This window comes from Lampris incognitus, chromosome 10 (assembly GCF_029633865.1).
Source record: "Lampris incognitus isolate fLamInc1 chromosome 10, fLamInc1.hap2, whole genome shotgun sequence".
Taxonomy (NCBI): Eukaryota; Metazoa; Chordata; class Actinopteri; order Lampriformes; family Lampridae; genus Lampris; species Lampris incognitus.
In genome coordinates, this window is record NC_079220.1 from 12,747,733 (window position 1) to 12,766,340 (window position 18,608).

General features: G+C 42.8%; 1 protein-coding gene across 1 annotated transcript in view; it reads right to left on the reverse strand.

Moving 5' to 3' along the window:
* LOC130119950 (meiosis inhibitor protein 1-like) overlaps positions 1-18,608 on the reverse strand; it is a 102,246-nt gene that overhangs the window by 32,130 nt on the left and 51,508 nt on the right. Inside the window, 11 exon segments of the mRNA XM_056288554.1 lie at positions 100-278; positions 3,180-3,264; positions 3,631-3,843; positions 3,845-3,855; positions 4,713-4,782; positions 4,784-4,824; positions 6,055-6,159; positions 13,405-13,582; positions 14,142-14,279; positions 14,548-14,736; positions 15,918-16,068. Of these exon segments, the coding sequence (XP_056144529.1) occupies positions 100-278; positions 3,180-3,264; positions 3,631-3,843; positions 3,845-3,855; positions 4,713-4,782; positions 4,784-4,824; positions 6,055-6,159; positions 13,405-13,582; positions 14,142-14,279; positions 14,548-14,736; positions 15,918-16,068 (1,360 nt within the window).

Consider the following 18,608-nt stretch of genomic DNA (forward strand, 5'->3'; position numbering starts at 1 on the left):
TGCTCTCCCCTTTCTCTAGTAATTAGTTTTCTCTCTTTCTTCCTTTCTCACATTGTCTTGCGCCGGATTACACACACACACACACACATACACACTCACCTGTAATAACAGCCCATAGAGAACAGCAGCAAGGCAGCGGGCTCCCTGGGAGCAGAGAGGGTAGAGCGCTATGTCTGTGTCTCCCAGGGGCCTGACCAGTGTGGGATTGGTACCTAAACTCACCAATGTTGAGGCAAGGTTGACATCAAGCATAACCTGCAAAAGCCTCAGGGAAGTGGCTAGAGAGAGAGGAGAGAGGAGAGAATTGGTGAGTGGGTAGGGGGGGGGCATTTAAGTGCAAAGCAATGCGGAGTTGACGAGGAAGATTGCAGGGGAGAGGCAGGAGACTCGGTTGAAGAGAAAGGAGTGAATGAGTGAAGAATAAGTAGAAGTTAGAGGGAGAGAGAGAGGGGGGAGAACAGGAGCAGGGAGGAGAAGAGAGCAGTGATGTGTGACAGTTAAATTAAGCTTTTGTTAGTTGAAAGAGGCTTTATGAACAAACAAGAAGAGGCAAATATAAGAGAGGAGCGATAGGAAAAGTGAGAAAATCAGAGTTAATGCTAAAATCTTGAGGGAACTCAGGTGCGAACTCCGCTGTCATCTCTGGCATTGCCCAGAGCACAAATGATAATGCTCCAGGGTGGGGACCCTATAGGGGTAATGTGTGACTCTGACAGGTGGTGGGGCACCTGTAAAAAGGGTGAGTCTGGTGGAAGTAGCATGGGCCTCCACACACTTTACTAGAAACCTACAGCTGGCAGGTGAAAAGAAGGAAGTCTATCCTTCACCTACTGCTGTAGAGGTCATACAGTGGTGGGAAATTAGGAGAACAGAGAATTAAACATGCCAAACTGGGATGACAAAAATGAAATACAAAATCTAGGAAAAAGCAATAGTCCCGGAAATTTACATGGCAATAAGTGTTCTATGTTCTTTCTATCATAGGGATATGTAAGACGCCAGCTAATTCATGAATCTCCAAATCACAAATGCTGCGTATTACCTGATTTTAATGGTTACTGTGTGGTATGACTTTTTCCAAAAAAATTAGATTCTTCATAGTGTTTTACCTCTTCAGATGGCATACAAATATGAGGAAGAAGGTCAGTAGGGATGAGTTTTAAGAGAAAGCAAAGTTGTTGGGGCTAACAAGAGAAAATGGTGGACTAAGCTGGTGTGAGACATTTATCCACAAATAATACAAGATCAGTAGTTTAAACTCTGGTTCAACAAGGTGCTTTTGTTTGGTGGTGGGGACAGTGCAGACACAACAGCACTGATGACTTTCATTTTGAATGGCTCTCTGGGATTTTGAGTGTTAAAACACGACCAAATAACCACAAAGTCAACAGGTGCCTGCAAGTTTTACAAACAATCTTCAGGATTTTAGCTTTAAAGTAACAATTTCAAAGACTCTCACTCAGTTAAATGTCCGTTAAGTTATTATCTTTCATGCAACAAAGTCACACAATGATGATTCAGCCTATTGGACACTGGTGAAAGCCCCTGCATTTGCTGTGATACAGAGAAATATAAACAATCTTAAAGATCATACAGGTATCGATGTGTTTTATGTCTCCCAGCAGTAGATGATACACCAGCAACAACAGGTGGAACAAATGCTTTGTGTTCCAATGTTGTAGAACACGGAGCAAACACACACTAGTTGACAGTTTCAAAATGACTCCTGTATGCCAAAAAAGAACGCAAATAAAATCTTCGAGATGGATACTTAAAACATAAGTCGGTGAGCCAGAAGGACAGACAAAGCTATGGAGACAAAGAAAAAAACAGAAAGAAGACAAGAGGAGAAATGTATGCTTAGACACAGCAAAATCCACACTGGGAGCTGCCAGACACTTGGATAGCACTAATGGCATTTACACTAACATATTAGCATGCAGTGAAATGACAACGGGGAAGCCAATTACTGGGAGCAAAGGAGAGGGAGAGGAAAGAGAGGACCTGTGTGTGTGTGTGTGTGTGTGTGAAAGAGAAAAACTGAGAGATAGAAAGAGACAGACCCACAGACAGAAAGGAAACAGAAGAAAGGAGGGCAGGGAGAGAGAAAGATGAAGATGTGCAGGAGAGTTTGTTGAGAGAGAGAGAGAGAGAGAGAGAGAGAGAGAGAGAGAGAGAGAGAGAGAGAGAGAGAGAGAGAGAGAGAGAAAGAAAGGGGGATGAGAGAAGGAATACCAAAAAAGAGAGGAGAGACAAAGAATGGGTGATGAAAAAGAGGCGAGAGAAGGAGAGAGCAGATGAGATAGAGTAGATTAGGAGAGAGAGGGAGTGAAAGCAGTGGGGAAAGATACAGGCAGGCAGTGGAGGGAGCAGAGCCCATATATCATGAAGTCCAGACAGCCCACTTATCCAGCCAGCAGACAGAGGGACAGGAGCCGCAGGGATGATCTCTCTCTTTGAGTAGCGCCCCAGGATGAGGACCACTTAATGAAATTAAAGTGCGTGGAATGCTGGTCACCAGGGCACAGATGACTTAGGGGTCCATTCCATGCCAGCAGAGCCAAACTAAACTGAACTGAGCAGAACTGTACAAAACTTGCCTGGAGCTAGCTTACCTCCGCTGAGACCAGAACATCAACACAGACTGACTGCAGTATAATTGTAAAAGTATACTTAGCGGTCCCAAATAGAAACCAGTTGAAATTAGCTGTATCAGTCTATCTTGGGAATGACACATACAGTAGAAAAAGCTGCTATTTCCACTCCCCCGACCCCCCCCCCCAACTCCCAAGTTAACACCAAGCTGTAATGGGATAAGTTAAGCCGTCTTGGTTAAAAATATCCACCAGGATGGACAATGTAAAGTGGTAAAGAACATACAATCAGTAAAGCAACAGGGTTGCAACCAGGACAACAATCAAGAAACCAAACTGAAAATAAGAATGTTGAAAATAAATGGGAAAAATTAGTTTAAATTAAAATGTGAAGGCACTGATATTCTGAGGAGGCTGCTTACACTTCTATCAATAAATCGCTCACCTGCTCCTGTCCACTTTTCTTTAAACACATTTTCTATTGATTTGTGAAAGCACAACAGGAGGTTCTATCTATCTGTCCTTTGTCTGGTAGTAAAAATAGTGTTAAAAATATTCATTAAAAAACAGGTTGGATACTGTTACCCAGCGAGAAATTGTCTGCGTTTCTCTTCTGGAAAACCAGACACTGCACAGTGCTGTCCAGACTCCAACTGATTCTCTTATAGACCTTCAATAATATATACAGAGAAAGAGAGAGAGAGAGAGAGAGCAGGAGAGAGAGAGAGAGCGAGAGAGAGCAGGAGAGTGTGAAGGGAAGAATAAAGGAATAACATGATAAGGAACAAAAAGCTCTTGCAAGGAACAATGTATGTTCCATGCTGTGTGAGAACAGAGCAGAAAAGAGCTTGTTCAATACTGCAGTCTTGCACCAATTTGTATCGAAGAAATCCAATTGGTGCTCTGTATTCTGTGCCCACTTCCGCATGCATATTGTACTGTACACTCTGCGCCTTGCCCTTGACTCTGTGTGAAGTTTTGTGCTGCAGCTCATGATAAGAGGAAAGTTGAGCCATTGGAGAAAGTGTGTGTGTACCTGTAAGGAGTGAAGGTGCTGCAACATAATGAGGGAGGACAGGAGCAGACGGGCGCAGCACAGCAAAGCTGAGGAGGGAGAGATGGATGAAGGGAGGGAAAGATTGGAGGAGGAGGAGGAGGAGGAGGAGGAGGAGGAGGAGGAGGAGGAGGAGGAGGAGGAGGAGGAGAGGATCGCCTGCAGATGGTCCATCAGTCTGGTGTTGGATAGTAGCCATGGAGACAGCTGTGGTGGAGAACACACAATGTTGTTATGCTTTGAAAGGATCTGTTTGTGTTTGTCTGTGTGTGCGTGTGTGTATTTGTGATCATGTGAGGTGAATAACTGCTGCCTGGATGAATGCATGTCAGGGTGATGCAGGCACCTACATACACTCAGGCAAACATGCACATAAACGCACACTCACACAAATCAAGGGTCAAAGGATAGAGATCTACCTGTTTCTCACAATGGAATGTAAAGCCTTCTGTGACTGTAACTGTGGTTTACGGCTATACAAATAAAACTGACTTAACTTGACACAATTATAGACAAACAAATATACACACAGATACTGATTTTGCAAACTGAATTCAAAGCACACAAACAGTCACCTACACACATCTAAATCAACACTTTTATCTGACTGGGAGTTTGATATCTCACCCTTGACTGTTTGTCAAACTGTAGGCGATGCATTTTTTTAAATTGAATTTTTGAATCACTAAATTTCTTTAACAGTGAGTCTTCCCCTTTTACTTTGATTTTCTCTTTTTGAGACTCAGGTTAAATTTCTTGCTGTTCCATTCGTGTTTTTGCTTTGATCAGTTTTCTGGTGAGGTGGCATTATGATTGTCCCATAGTCTTTTCATTCTCATCAGCACACTTACTTGTGATACACTAATTCTCCCTGTCAGTTTATCTGTTTTGTCCACATGGAATAAGAAACAGAGCCAGTAAGCCTGGTGACTATGTGGGTGTGTTTGTACCCCCCCCCCACACACACACATGCATATGTCTGAGGATATTTCTCGACTATACTGTCAAAAATGTTTGTGTATATGTACAGTCAGAAGGAGAGAGAGAGAGAGATTGTGTCTAACCTCTGTCAGAGCAGTGTTCAGAAGACAAGCTTAGGTGGCAGTAGAGGTAGGTGAGCGCAGGGAACAGGCCTCTCTGTGCTGCTGGGTTTCAGCCTCCCTACTAGATTATTCACTGGCAGAGACAAACACACATAATGAACGTAGACATGTACATGGACATAAAAAAGCGCAAATTGATTCGCACACATGCACAGGCAGATTTGAGTACCCACACAAGGACACATACAAGCACAAAAGCATCTAGGTAAGCATGTACACACACAAATGCATGCATCAACAACATAGGCTTACACACACACACACACACACACACGCGCGCGCGCGCGCGCACACACACAGCCTTGCCTAATGGCTTTGTGTTCTATATCGCATCAATTCATCCACAGTATGCTCAAATCTGAGTAACATTATTCTAACAAAACAGATCTTGAGACATTGCATCCGATGATCTAACAAATGAAATAGGCTGAGCTTCTGCTGTTACTACGGTACAAGCTTGTGATGACTGAACAGAGCATGTAGATGTCAAGAACGAGGCACAAATAATAAGCCATGGGACAGAACAAGACACCAATAGGACAGGAATAAGTCTGAGACCAGACCTAAAAAGGCCACCTGAAACTCATCAGTATGTCACATAGGGACGGGATTTGTAGACACTTCGGACAAGAGACGACATTAGTAGGCAAGCAAATCAGATTCCAATCACGAATCACTTAGAGCTGCGTTTTGCTAGCCATGTCTCATTGATTTCTAAATGGCGCTTGCATCTACAGATCAGCAGCAAATGCTTGTCTGAATGGCTGTGCTGACGTGAGGGACAAATGAGTAGATTGAGAAGATATTGAATCAAAGATGAGCGAGGCTTCCAGCAGGGAGTGGGGGGGGGGGGACTAATTGTGATGAAGCGATCAGCAGAACAAGGAAAGAAAGACAGATTGCGTGTTTAATACTGGCAGATGCATGTTTTTCTCAAACCCCAAACTGTGTGTGTGTTTCAGTTTTGTGTTATGTCTGCAATGTAGTTAGCTGTGCCTGTGTGGAATAGAGACACAGAACGTGTGAGTAATGTGTGTACGCATCTATGCAATTACATGGTAAAAGTGTGTGTGTGTAAGACAGACTGTTAGAAGGATGGATATTAGTGGAGCTACTGTAAATGTGTAATGTAAGTGATACCGTCTGGGTGAATGTATGTGTTTGGCTATCTGGCTGTAATGTATTGGGTGTATATTTTCAGTGATTGATTGATTGTGTGTGTGTGTGTGTGTGTGTGTTTATAATAGGCGGGATTATAAGAAGACAGTACAGACTGACTGGACTCTTGCCCTGTTGACCTCACCATGGTAGAGCAGCTTGAAGTCTATGTCTCTATCGGAGGGAGGGGACGGTGGATCACCAGCCTGCATCAGACACAGCAGTCTCAACACCAGAGGGAGAGAGTCCACTGCAAGACAGACAGACAGACAGACAGACAGACAGAGAGAGAGAGAGAGAGAGAGAGAGAGAGAGAGAGAGAGAGAGAGAGAGAGAGAGAGAGAGAGAGAGAGAGAGAGAGAGAGAGAGAGAGAGAGAGAGAGAGAGAGAAAGACAGAAAGAAAACATGAGAGACTGAAGAGAGAAAAATGATAGTTGGGATTCCAATGTCAGAGTTATTTAAGAGTGGTCTGTGGGGAGTGGGACAAATTTAAAAAGGTAATGAGACTGTAGGGGGTCAATGTGACCAGACAGGCAGATAGACAGACGGACAGACTGACAGATAGATAGATGGCATGAGAAAGAGTGGACTAGTGGAAGTAGGCAAGAATAACAGTGGAAGAGGAGATAGATCATAGGGGTAAAAATAGAACAAAATGAAGGAGAGAGTGAGAACAGATATAGGTTGGGGGGGGTAAAAGATTGCCTGACACTCATCCTGAATTAGCCTTTCTTTTTGCCTCATTAGTCAGTCTGAAAAGTGTTGTCCCCGGAATAGTGTTCAGCAGTAGCAAAATAGAGGACATTGTTCAAACTGACAGTGTTCAAACAGTAATTTGGAGCTTCTGTAACCAATACGAGTATCTCACAGCAGCCAGTGGACAAACTGAAGTTTTGCTCCACCCACATGGGGTGGCCAGACCTGATGTCTGTGAAAAAGATACATGAGGTGGTTTTATCTCCACAGCAATCATCTGGCCACTTAGCGGAAAAGCAGGCACAGACCCATGATTTTCTCCATAATGTGAAAAATTACCACACCCACTTGCTTAAATAACAATATTTTGAGGCTGGATCTAGAAAAGGCAGACAGCAAGAAGGACAGAAAAAGATTGAAGAGAAATAGAGAGAGAGAAAGAGGTTAAGAAAGAGGAAGAAAGGCAGTCCTCCAACAGGGAAAGGGAGCAATAGCGATCAAGCAGAACAGTTATCTACATAGTCCTCTCACCGCCGCAGTGCATAACATTAAAATACCACTCCCTAGGGAAATTGCTGCATTAGAGGCTAATATAAAGTATATATTAATGCAAATTACAGCTGGTTGAACTTGAACATGTGCAAGGCTAACCAGCTTCTAATTCCCACCGGGCCTGGTATAAGCATAAGAAAGCAAAGGCTAACCACAGCTATTTCTGAATCCCCACTTGGCATACTGGAGTTGAGCCGTTCAGCTGTGCTCATTAACCTGGTCTAGCATACCACCATAACATAGGACATTTGGTGGACATTTTAATCAGAAGTACCTTATAGTGCTAACAGGGAATACAGTTTTAGAACCAGTGGCCCCTATGGGAAATAAAGTATTCACCCATGGCAATGTTAATGCCATGCCCTAACTATTGAGCTGGATAAGACAGCATTCTGAGGGAGTTTTGACATAACCATATAAAGCATAGCACTCTGAGCTGAGCTTGGCCATATGCAATTGTCAAGCAAAGGATATTGCACCAGGTTGCACCAAAGTATTAGCCAGTTATCACTGTTTGAAATTAGATTGATAATGAAATAAGAAATCTGCCATCTTCTGATGGCTATCAAAAGTGAAATAAGATGAACTGTCCCTGTATAATGTGTCCAGTGAGACTATAAGAGAGAGGACCAGGACATCAGTACAGCAAGTATAGGTGGATATCTCTCAGAGCACCCCATTGCAACACATGAAGGTGCACCTACGTATGTATTGGAGCACTGGTCAAATCTATTTTCCAACCTTGTTGCATGTGGTGCAGTTAAATGTCCCTACCATGCACCAGCACAGATAGTGAAAGTGATGCATCTAATGTGAAAATGGAAAAAAAGGATGACACGTTTGTTAATCAAGAAAAACGTGGCACATAAACCACAAAATAGAAGTAAAATTACTCTCACTGTATCTACCCATCAGCCCAAATTCAATTAAATAAAAATTTGCTTTTTTTGGGGGGGACGGGACCCTTTTTCTCCCCCATAGTACTTGGCCAATTACCCCACTCTTCCGAGCCGTCCTGGTCGCTGCTCCACCCCCTCTGCCGATCTGGGGAGGGCTGCAGACTACCACATGCCTCCTCCGATACATGTGGAGTCGCCAGCTGCTTCTTTTCACCTGACAGTGAGGAGTTTCGCCAGGGGGACATAGCGCGTGGGAGGATCACGCTATTCCCCCCAGTTCCCCCCCCCCCTCGAACAGGCACCCCGACCGACCAGAGGCGCTGCTAGTGCAGCGACCAGGACACATGCGGCTTCCCACCTGCAGACACGGCCAATTGTGTCTGTGGGGATGCCCGACCAAGCCGCAGGTAACACGGGGATTCAAACCGGCGATCCCCGTGTTGGTAGGCAACGGAATAGACTGCCACGCCACCCGGACACCCCTAGAATGTGCATGTTTTTTATTTCAATTTTATAGTTTTATTTGCGATACAATACAGTACTTGGGAGGTACATTTGCCTAATATTTTGCCTGATCTGTGCACAAAAATTTAATTATATAATTTAGCATTTTCATTTATATAGGTTTTTGATCAAATTTAAAGGCACTGGCTATTTACAAACCCTAAAATGTAGGCCAGCACTTCACTTTGGAAGTTTTTTATAAGGCAAAAATGCTGTGGCAGTAAACTTGCGATTGTGTATTTGAAACTGTGTTATTTAGAATATGTAGTCATAACACAGTTAAATTGAATATCAAGTTGTGTAACTATCGCTTATTGAAATCACTCAATTTTATAAGTGCGTATCACTGATTGGAACAGACTGTTTTTAGAATCACAATATATTATTTCTTTATTTAATGGTAAAACCACATCCCAAACTACCACTTCACTACTGACTGAACATCAAGTTGTTGGAAGATTTGGGGCCTCAGAGCCACTTACTTCTCTGCACTTGAAGAGCAGGGTAACCAAATTGACAGATTTGCTTCAAAATACTTTATAAATGTGGGAGATGTATTGCTGTTGACATGTTAAAATGTGTTGAACCATGTATAGAACTGATTTGCGGAGTTAGACCGTTTTTGGGTATTTTTCCTGTTTTCCTTTCTTGATTTTTTGGCCGGCTTCCTTGGTGACGTCGCCGTCTTCCTTTCGGTGCCACGCCCCCAGAGTCTGAAACCAGTGGACGCTGCAGATTTTTACACGTTTTTGAAGCTTTTTTTTATATACTTCGCAACATTTTTAATCATACAGAATTGGCTGGGTGGTTATTGATATGTTTTCCTGGGGTATGGGTATCCCAAAACACAGATTTGAGCTCAGTTACCCGCCACTTTAAGTGCTTGATTGTACTGACCCGAGGTAAACTAATGGGCAAGACCTCCTGAAAGCAACCCAGACAGTCCAGTATCAGGACACTGACACTTTTGGTGCAGAGATAGTTTTAGCAAACACGGTGGTCCCAGACAAATTGTTTCTTATAATCGTTGATGGAAACACGGGGCATTTACAGGTAAGAAAGGGAATCTGGAGAGAGGATTATTATTTGAAAATTGCAATGTCAAGTCAAGTCAATTTTATTTGTGTAGCCCAATATCACAAATTACAAATCTGCCTCAAGGGGCTTTACAGCAACACAACATCCTGTCCAATGATGGATTAATGAGAATGGCATAGGTTCAAAATCACATAACAGCGTGAATGGGGTGAAGGAGTTATTTGACAGATTCTACCCTGGTAGGTAGAGGGGTGGCATAGAAGCCCGCTGCTCTGCAAATATGTTGTCTCCACTTAACTCATGTTGCGTGGATTCTTCTGAACAAGTCTCCTGGACACAGCCACGACAAAGACTATTTGCCGTTGCAATTAACGTGCCCCAACACCTAAGCCCGCTGCCAGATACATGTTCATCTCTTGAATTTGCATGAGAATAAACAAACTTTGGGGAAAAAAAATTAATCAAGGGGGGTCCAGGTGGCGTTGCGGTCTATTCTATTGCCTACCAACACGGGGATCGCTGGTTCAAATCCCTGTGTTACCGCTGGCTTGGTTGGGCGTCCCAGCAGACAATTGGCTGTGTCTGCGGGTGGGAAGCCGGATGTGGGTATGTGTCCTGGTTGCTGCACTAGCGCCTCCTCTGGTCAGTCAGGGCACCTGTTCAGGGGGGAGGGAGAACTGGGTGGAATAGTGATCCTCCCACGTGCTACATCCCCCTGGAGAGACTCCTCACTGTCAGGTGAAAAGAAGAGGCTGACGACTCTGAGTGGCTGTTGCAGCTAGAAAAGCGCTATAAAAATGCAACTTCATTGATTAATTGATTGACTCCACATGTATCGGAGGAGGCATGTGGTAGTCTGCAGCCCTCCCCGGATTGGCAGAGGAGGTGAGGCAGCGACTGGGATGGCTCGGAAGAGTCAGGTGATTGGCTGAATGCAATTGGGGAGAAAAAAAAAGGGGGGGGGGAATTAATCAAACAAAATTAGCTGTCAGTGTTCTGGGACCTGTGACTTAAGGTGACACTGAGGTCACCTGACAACACAGGTGAAACAGATACACAATAAACAAACACACATATCTGAATTGGTACCACATACTAACTGTTCATGGTTGTGTTTTATGCTTTGATTTAGGGGTGCAGGGATACCTGGAAAAATAAATCCCCCTTGATTATTTATCGAGTAACTGGGCAGCAAGTTGGCCTAGTGGTTAGACAAGCTACCTTTAGCTGCCAAGCTTCGACCCTCCATAACAACAATAGACCACCCACGTGCACTGTTTTTTCCCCCCATATCTCCTGTTCAATCAACTTGGGCGGTGTGCAAAAGTCTTATAATGGCAGGAAAAGCACTGGTTTTTCTGTTCGTGTGTGCATGTATCTGTCCACTACTAATCTCGCATACTACTGGACCTGTCAGCCTAATAATTTGTGTGCACAATGATGACTGTACCATCAAGGACCGCTTGTGGTTGCGGTGATTCAAAACCTTGGAAAACCCTGTTTCATACCATCAAGTGCTAGCTCCTCAGCTGGTTTTTCGCCTAAGTCTGAGTGCCGGAGAAGGGGAGACACGCAGGCTGTGCCTCCATATTTTTCCTTCTCCCAATAGACAAAAAAAAAGGGGTGGTTTGTCGCCAAGACAGAACACCAGAGAAGGGGAGATATGCTTGGCGGAGATCTGCACTCTACTGAGTGCACTCTTCTTGTTTACAATTTAAATGTGCACAACTGAAAATAGAAAAACATCTTGTAAAATACACTGCTTCCTATGTCAGAAAAGTACACTCAAGAGAGCAACATTTGCCTCAATTAATCAACTCTGTGCTCTAATGAGGCATAATGATGTGTCAAGGCAAATCGATTGGCAATAATCTTGATTCATGGTGGTGACTTGTGATGATATTTGGTATCGTTTCGAACAGTTAACATGGAAACCCATTCGGCCGTGTTAATGTGCAAAAGCCTATGTGCTATTCAGAAGCTCTGATTCATTCCCACGTGGTAATAATGGAAATGATAATGTAAGGTGCAGGAAAATAACTCTGTAGTTTCTGGTGACCATTCAACTGCTGTCGACAATCCATTATCTGCATACTGACTAAGGTCTGTCACTAGTTGGCTTAATGTCAATGGCCTCAAATGGTCCATGTCAAATCTTTTTGTAATACACGTGTGAATAAGTTAATCGTTGTAAATCACATTTCGGTGGCCTTACGCATATGAAATAGATAGCAATTGTACAGAAAACGGCTTGTAACAGGTGTCTGAAATTCAGATTTGACCAGAAATGTAAAGCGCTTTGAGTGGCTGTTGCAGCTAGAAAAGCGCTACATAAAATGCAAGTTGACTGATTGATTGATTGATTGATTGATTGATCGTTGCTGCAGCAAATTTAATTAACCATACATACAAATGTGTCCTATGGAAAACGCTTGGTCTTGCTGAAAGAAGCTGAATGTATTATCACGACAATATGTTCTGTAGACCGAGTCAGCAAGTTACAGTATTAAGGTATTATTAGTGAGCATTCCTCCATCTTAACTCTACTTCAGTGTATGACAAAGCTGAAAGGTCTGCAGAAATGGATGAACTAAGGATAGCCTTAAACATTAGGTTGGTGTGTTAAGTATAACTTTACAAGAAATAGTAATAATAATAATAATTACATTTATATAGTGCTTTTCTAGACACCCAAAGCACTTCACATTGAAGGGGTTGACTCACTTCAACCACCACCAATGTGTAGCACCCACCTGGGTGATGCACGGCAGCCATTTTGCACCAGAATGCTCACCACACATCAGCTTGAGGTGGAGAGGGAGGAATCATTGAGCCAATTACATGGGTGGATGATTAGGTGGCCAGATGGCGATAGCCAGGTGGGAATTTTGCTAGGACACCGGGGAACCCCCTAATCTTTGTGATAAGTGCCATGGGATCTTTAATGACCACAGTGAGTCAGGACTTCAGTTTAATGTCTCATCTGAAGGATGCCATCTCCTACAGCACAGTGGCCCGTCACTGCACTGGGGTATGACATTTGTTGTTTTTATTAGGACCAGAGAGAAGACTGCCTCCTACTGGTCCACCAACACCATTTCTGGCAGCAACTCAGTTTTCCCGGGAGGTCTCCCATCCAAGTACTAGCCAAATCCATACCAGCTTAGTTTCCGTCATTTGGCAGAGCCAGGGTACATGTTGGTATGGCTGCCGGCAATTGTCAAGTAACTGTCAAGGACTGCCAGGTGAAGCATATGCTTACAGACAACTGTATTTTTGGAAGTTGGTAGATAGTAAATGACTTCATAGCTCAGGGAGAAAAGTGGGTGATAATATGAGCATTGCTCACTTTGATCAATGATGAATCACCCATGACATCATTGCGAAGAGTTTTTATTGCAAAAGCGTTTGTGTGTATATGTGTATGTGTGTGTGTGTGAGTTTGTACATGCTTTTGTAGTACAAGTAATGTGGAGTTTAAACAAACACAGTGTTTCTGTACATGGATATTTGTGTGTTGGATGTTATGTTGTTGCCATGAACTATACATGTACATTCATTAGATCATGCTCTAAATTGCTAGATGCCAAAAATGGTTCTACACTAAGGTGATGATGCAGAAATATGCCAAAAGGCTGTGTTCTTCAGTTGCAGCTGTAAGGTCTATAAATCTGAGTAGATTCCTTTTTGTTTTGTTGTTTATTGCCGCAAACCCCATTTGTACTTTTCTGTTGGGATGAATCAGATTAGCCTACTGATTCCACTCTAAGAATGTGTTTGAAAATAAGTCTCTCACCCTCTAGGCTGTGTCGTTCCTCTGGGCCTTGGCTATTTTCCACACTAAGTCTCTGTAACGCCTGGAGGAGGGCTGGTCTGAGGACAGCACACAGGTCAGGCTTACAGCCCCTCTGACCTCGCAGGAAAACTCCCAACACCCCCAGGGCCCGCTCTGCCAGAGGAGTCTCCTTGTTGCACACCATATCCTATCAATACATAGACAGGCACGCAAATAGCATATCAGATGGACACACAGATGGGTAAACAACATGAACTCTAGGGTGGAGTGGAAGGAGACAAAAGATGCCATCATCCTCACACACATGAGAATGTGTCAGAGAATGGTATTGGCTGGCTAGGTACGTAAGCAACTATGTTCCCCTGAAATGCATCTTTCCCAAATGTGTGCCAGCCCTATATAAAATAGAAAGTTTGGTTGTTGTTTTTTTGCTTTTATACTACAAAGATGGGAGGGGTTTGCTACATGGAATATTTCAGTGAGTTTCTTAAATTTTAAACAGTCACAAAAAAGATTTGGAAATTGACTTGGCATGTTTCTCAGTTACCACACTCTATCTGAATTTTTAATATTGAGATAAACCCCACGAACTAGGTTTGGTAGTACAGAATAAAAACTGCAAATTATTACCTGTGACCAATAAGGGATTTCAAGCTTAGCATGCTGGGCAGCAAGCATGTAAAAAGTGGTTAATTTGTATGCGGTGAACGACTTAAATCAGTCTATTTGAGGTTTCCAATCCTTACCAGCAGTGTCAGGATGACAGCTGGGTACTTCTCAATGAGCTCCAGCAGCTCCATGGTGTCTGGGTCGATCTGCTGGTCCTGCTTCTCCTCTGCCAGGTTCTTACTATTCTCCCCCTGCTTCTGTTCTTCTGTCTGCAGCTGGGTGCAAAATCAAATCAGCTGAGAATAATTCCATTTCCTAGATTAATTAGAAATTTTGAGGCACTCAAAGAGAACCAAAAACTCATTTTCTTTCTATGAAAAGCACCTTCATTTCCAATCAATTCCAATAAAAGATTTTTTGAAAATGATTCTGATTGAGGTAAATTAACTACAGAACAAATGTGTTCAATTAAGTAAGTACAATAAACTACTGATTGAGTTAAATGTGAATTGTTGATTGGAGTGAAACTCATGTGACTCCCACTGCAGCAGTCTGTTCTGATGCTGTGCACTGGTCCCGCTGGGTCAGCCACAATTCCAGAACCAATGGCCCAAATCTCTCTGCCAACTTCGGGTAGCGAAAGATGAAGTGGGGAAGTGAAGGGTGGTGGGTGTAGACGGAGGAGAGGCTCTGGCAGGAAGAGAGGACCTTACAAATGCAGTTCAAAGGAGTCTGCAGTAGGTTTGGGAGAGAAAATGGAACAAAATACAAAGCTTGTGAGATGGTCTAAGCATGTGCTTTGACACGACCACATAGGTTCACAGCTGCGGGTTTCAAAGTTTACTTCTTTACAACCCCACTATGCAATTGGGGAAAAAACGGCAAATCCACAGTACATGAATTTAACAAGAGCCATCAGTCACAGAAACTAGGAGCTGTTGAAGAATCTCCAAGAGACTACCTTCTCGCTTTTTGTTATTCAAACGTATTCACATATACTTTGAGAGCCATCGGTCAATCAATCTATCTATTAACTAACAACCAATCAATTAATCAATCTATCTATCTATCTATGGATTGATCTATGTATCTATCGTCATTCATTTATTCTCTATGCCGTTTTAATCCAACTAAGGGTTGCAGATTGGAGCCTATCCTAGCAGATACAAGGCAAAAAGACTTCCTAGATGGGACACCACCACCACACATACAAACACATTCTGATTCACATCAATGGGCAATTTAGAGTCTCTAATTCATCTGATCTGCATGTTTCTGGGCTATGGGAGAAAACCACAGTACCTAGAGGAAACCCACATGAACAAAGGGAACAACATGTGAACGCCACATAGAGTTCGGGCTGGGATTGAATATAGAACCCTCTTGCTGCAAGGCAACAGTGCCAACAACGGCAGCATTGTAACACTAACGGAACTCAAATAAATTTACCATTTATTAGCCATGTGAAATACTATATGTTCTGAATGGCTTTTGATCATTTTTGAATGAGGGGCTTTAAAAAAAACCCAACTAACACACTCAAAAGTGTACAAATCGTAACAGTGAGCTACAGTATGTCTTTTATGCTCATTTACAAGGAAAGACCAGATATATTATTAAAAAATTCATTAACATTACCGATATTGGTGGATTATATACACACCTAAACCCAAGTGATTCTAAAAGATCTAGGGTCATTCATGTTCTACATTGAATATAGGGTTGCCAATATGCAGGGCAACATAAGTGTTGATATTCCAGTCAAATCTGCACAAGAAAAAAAGAGCAGCAAATATAAAGGCTTTCTAAACCACAACAGCTAAAATACCTACTGCTACAAAAAATATTATCAATGTTACTATTTTTCAACTTCAACACTTTTATTTCATTTGGGGTGAGCAGATATGAGTTACCCAGTCAATGTTGGGGCTCTTGTCCTGTGTGACTGCCACCAGGTAGAGGGCAGACCTGAGCACAAAGTGAGGAAGGGGACTGTCACCCTGCTCCTGGACAGAACACATTAGCTGCACCACACTAGAAAACAAAGACTGGTCTGGGAGGAGCCTGGAGGTTCAGATACAAACAAAAATAGAATCAACGACAGACACACAGAGAAACAGCATACACACAGGCAAACAATCATTGATACACAAATGGAGTCACTATTGCACACAAAAAAGCACACACATGCACACACACAAGCATGCATCATGAACATACACATACATGCAATTACAAGGACTAACACGAACATAAGGAAATATAAGCTTACAAAATTAAATGTGCACATGGACTAAGGTAAATATTTAGAATTGAATAGGTACATATAAATAGCCCTACACACAAACACACACACTACAGACACAAACTGTGTATGGGTAATAAGGTCATGCATTTTTTTTTCTAGAAACCATAATGAAGTACTACAGGTCCTTGTTGATATAGCACATGTTCATGCACACACGTACAGTAAATTAATACAGATATACATAAAGACACACACATACATCACATTATACACACACCATGTACACACAACTCTCTCACGCTATGTAAATCTTTGGCCGTAGCTTTCATTTATCTTGATTAGACCACACAGAGCGACAGAGAGCAGAGCAGCTTTCATTCACTGCCTGTTGGGACATGCAGAGGTTAAGTGCTACAGGACAGATTAGGCTTTCCAGAGAAAACTCCTTATCTCTGTGATCATGAAATATGTATTCAAAGTGTACTGTGAAGGATGTGGCAGTGGAACAGGGAGGGCGCTACATAGAGTGACTTTTTTTTTCAAAGCAGCTGGCTTACATATGTGAGAAACTGGAAGAATTACAAACTTAATTTGGTGCACCAGTAGCAATACATGGGAAGTTTAAAGCCTAGGGTCAGTTACACAATAGAGTCACTGGATCCAGAGCTAGATTTGCTCAAAGACATGGCAGAGTGGACGGTTGCGCTTTCACCAGCTTGAAGGACAATCACCCTACTTAGGTCACTCTTCCCCCACTATACCATGTTGAAGTATTTGTATTTTGCAATGTGAATTTAGCTCTGAAAAAATGCTGCTTAATGCAAAAATATCTGAGTAATTCCCTTCCCATGTCAAAAATATCTGAGCAAATGCAATCTGATTTCATCAGTACTTACAGCATCATGTCTTAAAGTGAACAAAGATTAATTTTTTGAACAATTTCTGTCAAATTAAATATCCAAAGAAGTCAAAATAGATGCTATTAGAAAAAAGTGGTTGGTACTACAAAATCAGCAAAATAATACTAAATTCCTGTACTTTGTTCATATAAAACTGTGGTGGGGGGTATTCTTTAGCATCAACTGGAAGCAGAGAGAGAGAGAGAGGGAGCAGTGGTTCACGGGAGAGCAGACACTTCTGTCAGTAGGGAGGCTGATTTGTGATCAGCCTAGGTGAGCCTAATTGACAGTCTATACTTATATACCACAATGAAGCTGGGTCCTGGACTGACACTAACACAAGCGGAATGCCGAGACAGACGAGAGCCACACGCCGCTCTGAATGAAGACAGCGGCTCAAGCACCAGAGCATACAGGCCTGTATGGAGCGTGCAGAGAAAGAGACATTAAATAAACCGTGTTTCCCCCCTAAACTGTGTCCTCGTTTCCATCCACACCCCGCCACTACATCAAATCTATACAACACCTTCCAGGGGTGGGCAATCTTATTTGGAAAGGGCCGGTGTGGGTGCAGGTTTTTGTTCAAACCAAGCAGTTACACACCTGATCCCACTAATCAGCCAGTGGCATCTTTGTTGAGGAACTTGATTAGGAGACACAGGTGTGTAACTGCTTGGTTGGACCAAAGACCTGCACCCACACCGGCCCTTTCTGGACAAGATTGCCCACTCCTGCATCATTTCATTATGGAGCTAATTGAAAAATACATAGCTGAAATTTATAAAGTATGAACCCCCAGGGTGGTGCATACATTTGTTTCCAAAGGTATTTAAAATGTCTCCTTTTTTTCATTTTTTTTTTTCATATGAATCTTGGGACCATAGGTGTTCATTCATTTGTGCCTGCATGTGCAAATGTGTGTGTAATATGCAAGCATGTAATAGTGTGTGTGTGTGTGTGTGTGTGTGTGTGTGTGCGCGCGCGCGCACAAATGTAAGTGTATTTCTATTACCTTTCTCCAAGCAGCAGAGCCCCCTTTAACAGATTGGCCAGATTGACTGCTTGAACATCAAACACTCCTCAGCTTGAGAGCAAACGATAACGAATGGTTTTGGGTCTTGAACAGTAAGGCAACCAGTACACATTCTATGGAAATAAAATGATAGATAACTAATTTTGCCATATGAAGGCCAGAACACACCAGTGCCGGTTGGTGTACGTCAAGAAAAACTCTCTGATTCACTGCATTATAAAATCTCCACACCAGCAGTGTCAACTGCTCAGAACACCCTTTTATTCTCCAGTATCAACCCTCCTACAGACTCATACCTTCTTTGGGGGAAAATGGGTTAAAACAGTGCTAACATAGTGCCTTTCATATCTGCCAGCTGATGTTTGTGCTATAGACAGCCTGACATGTGGCATTTGAAACTCAACTCTGCTTCTGTGCCCATGTG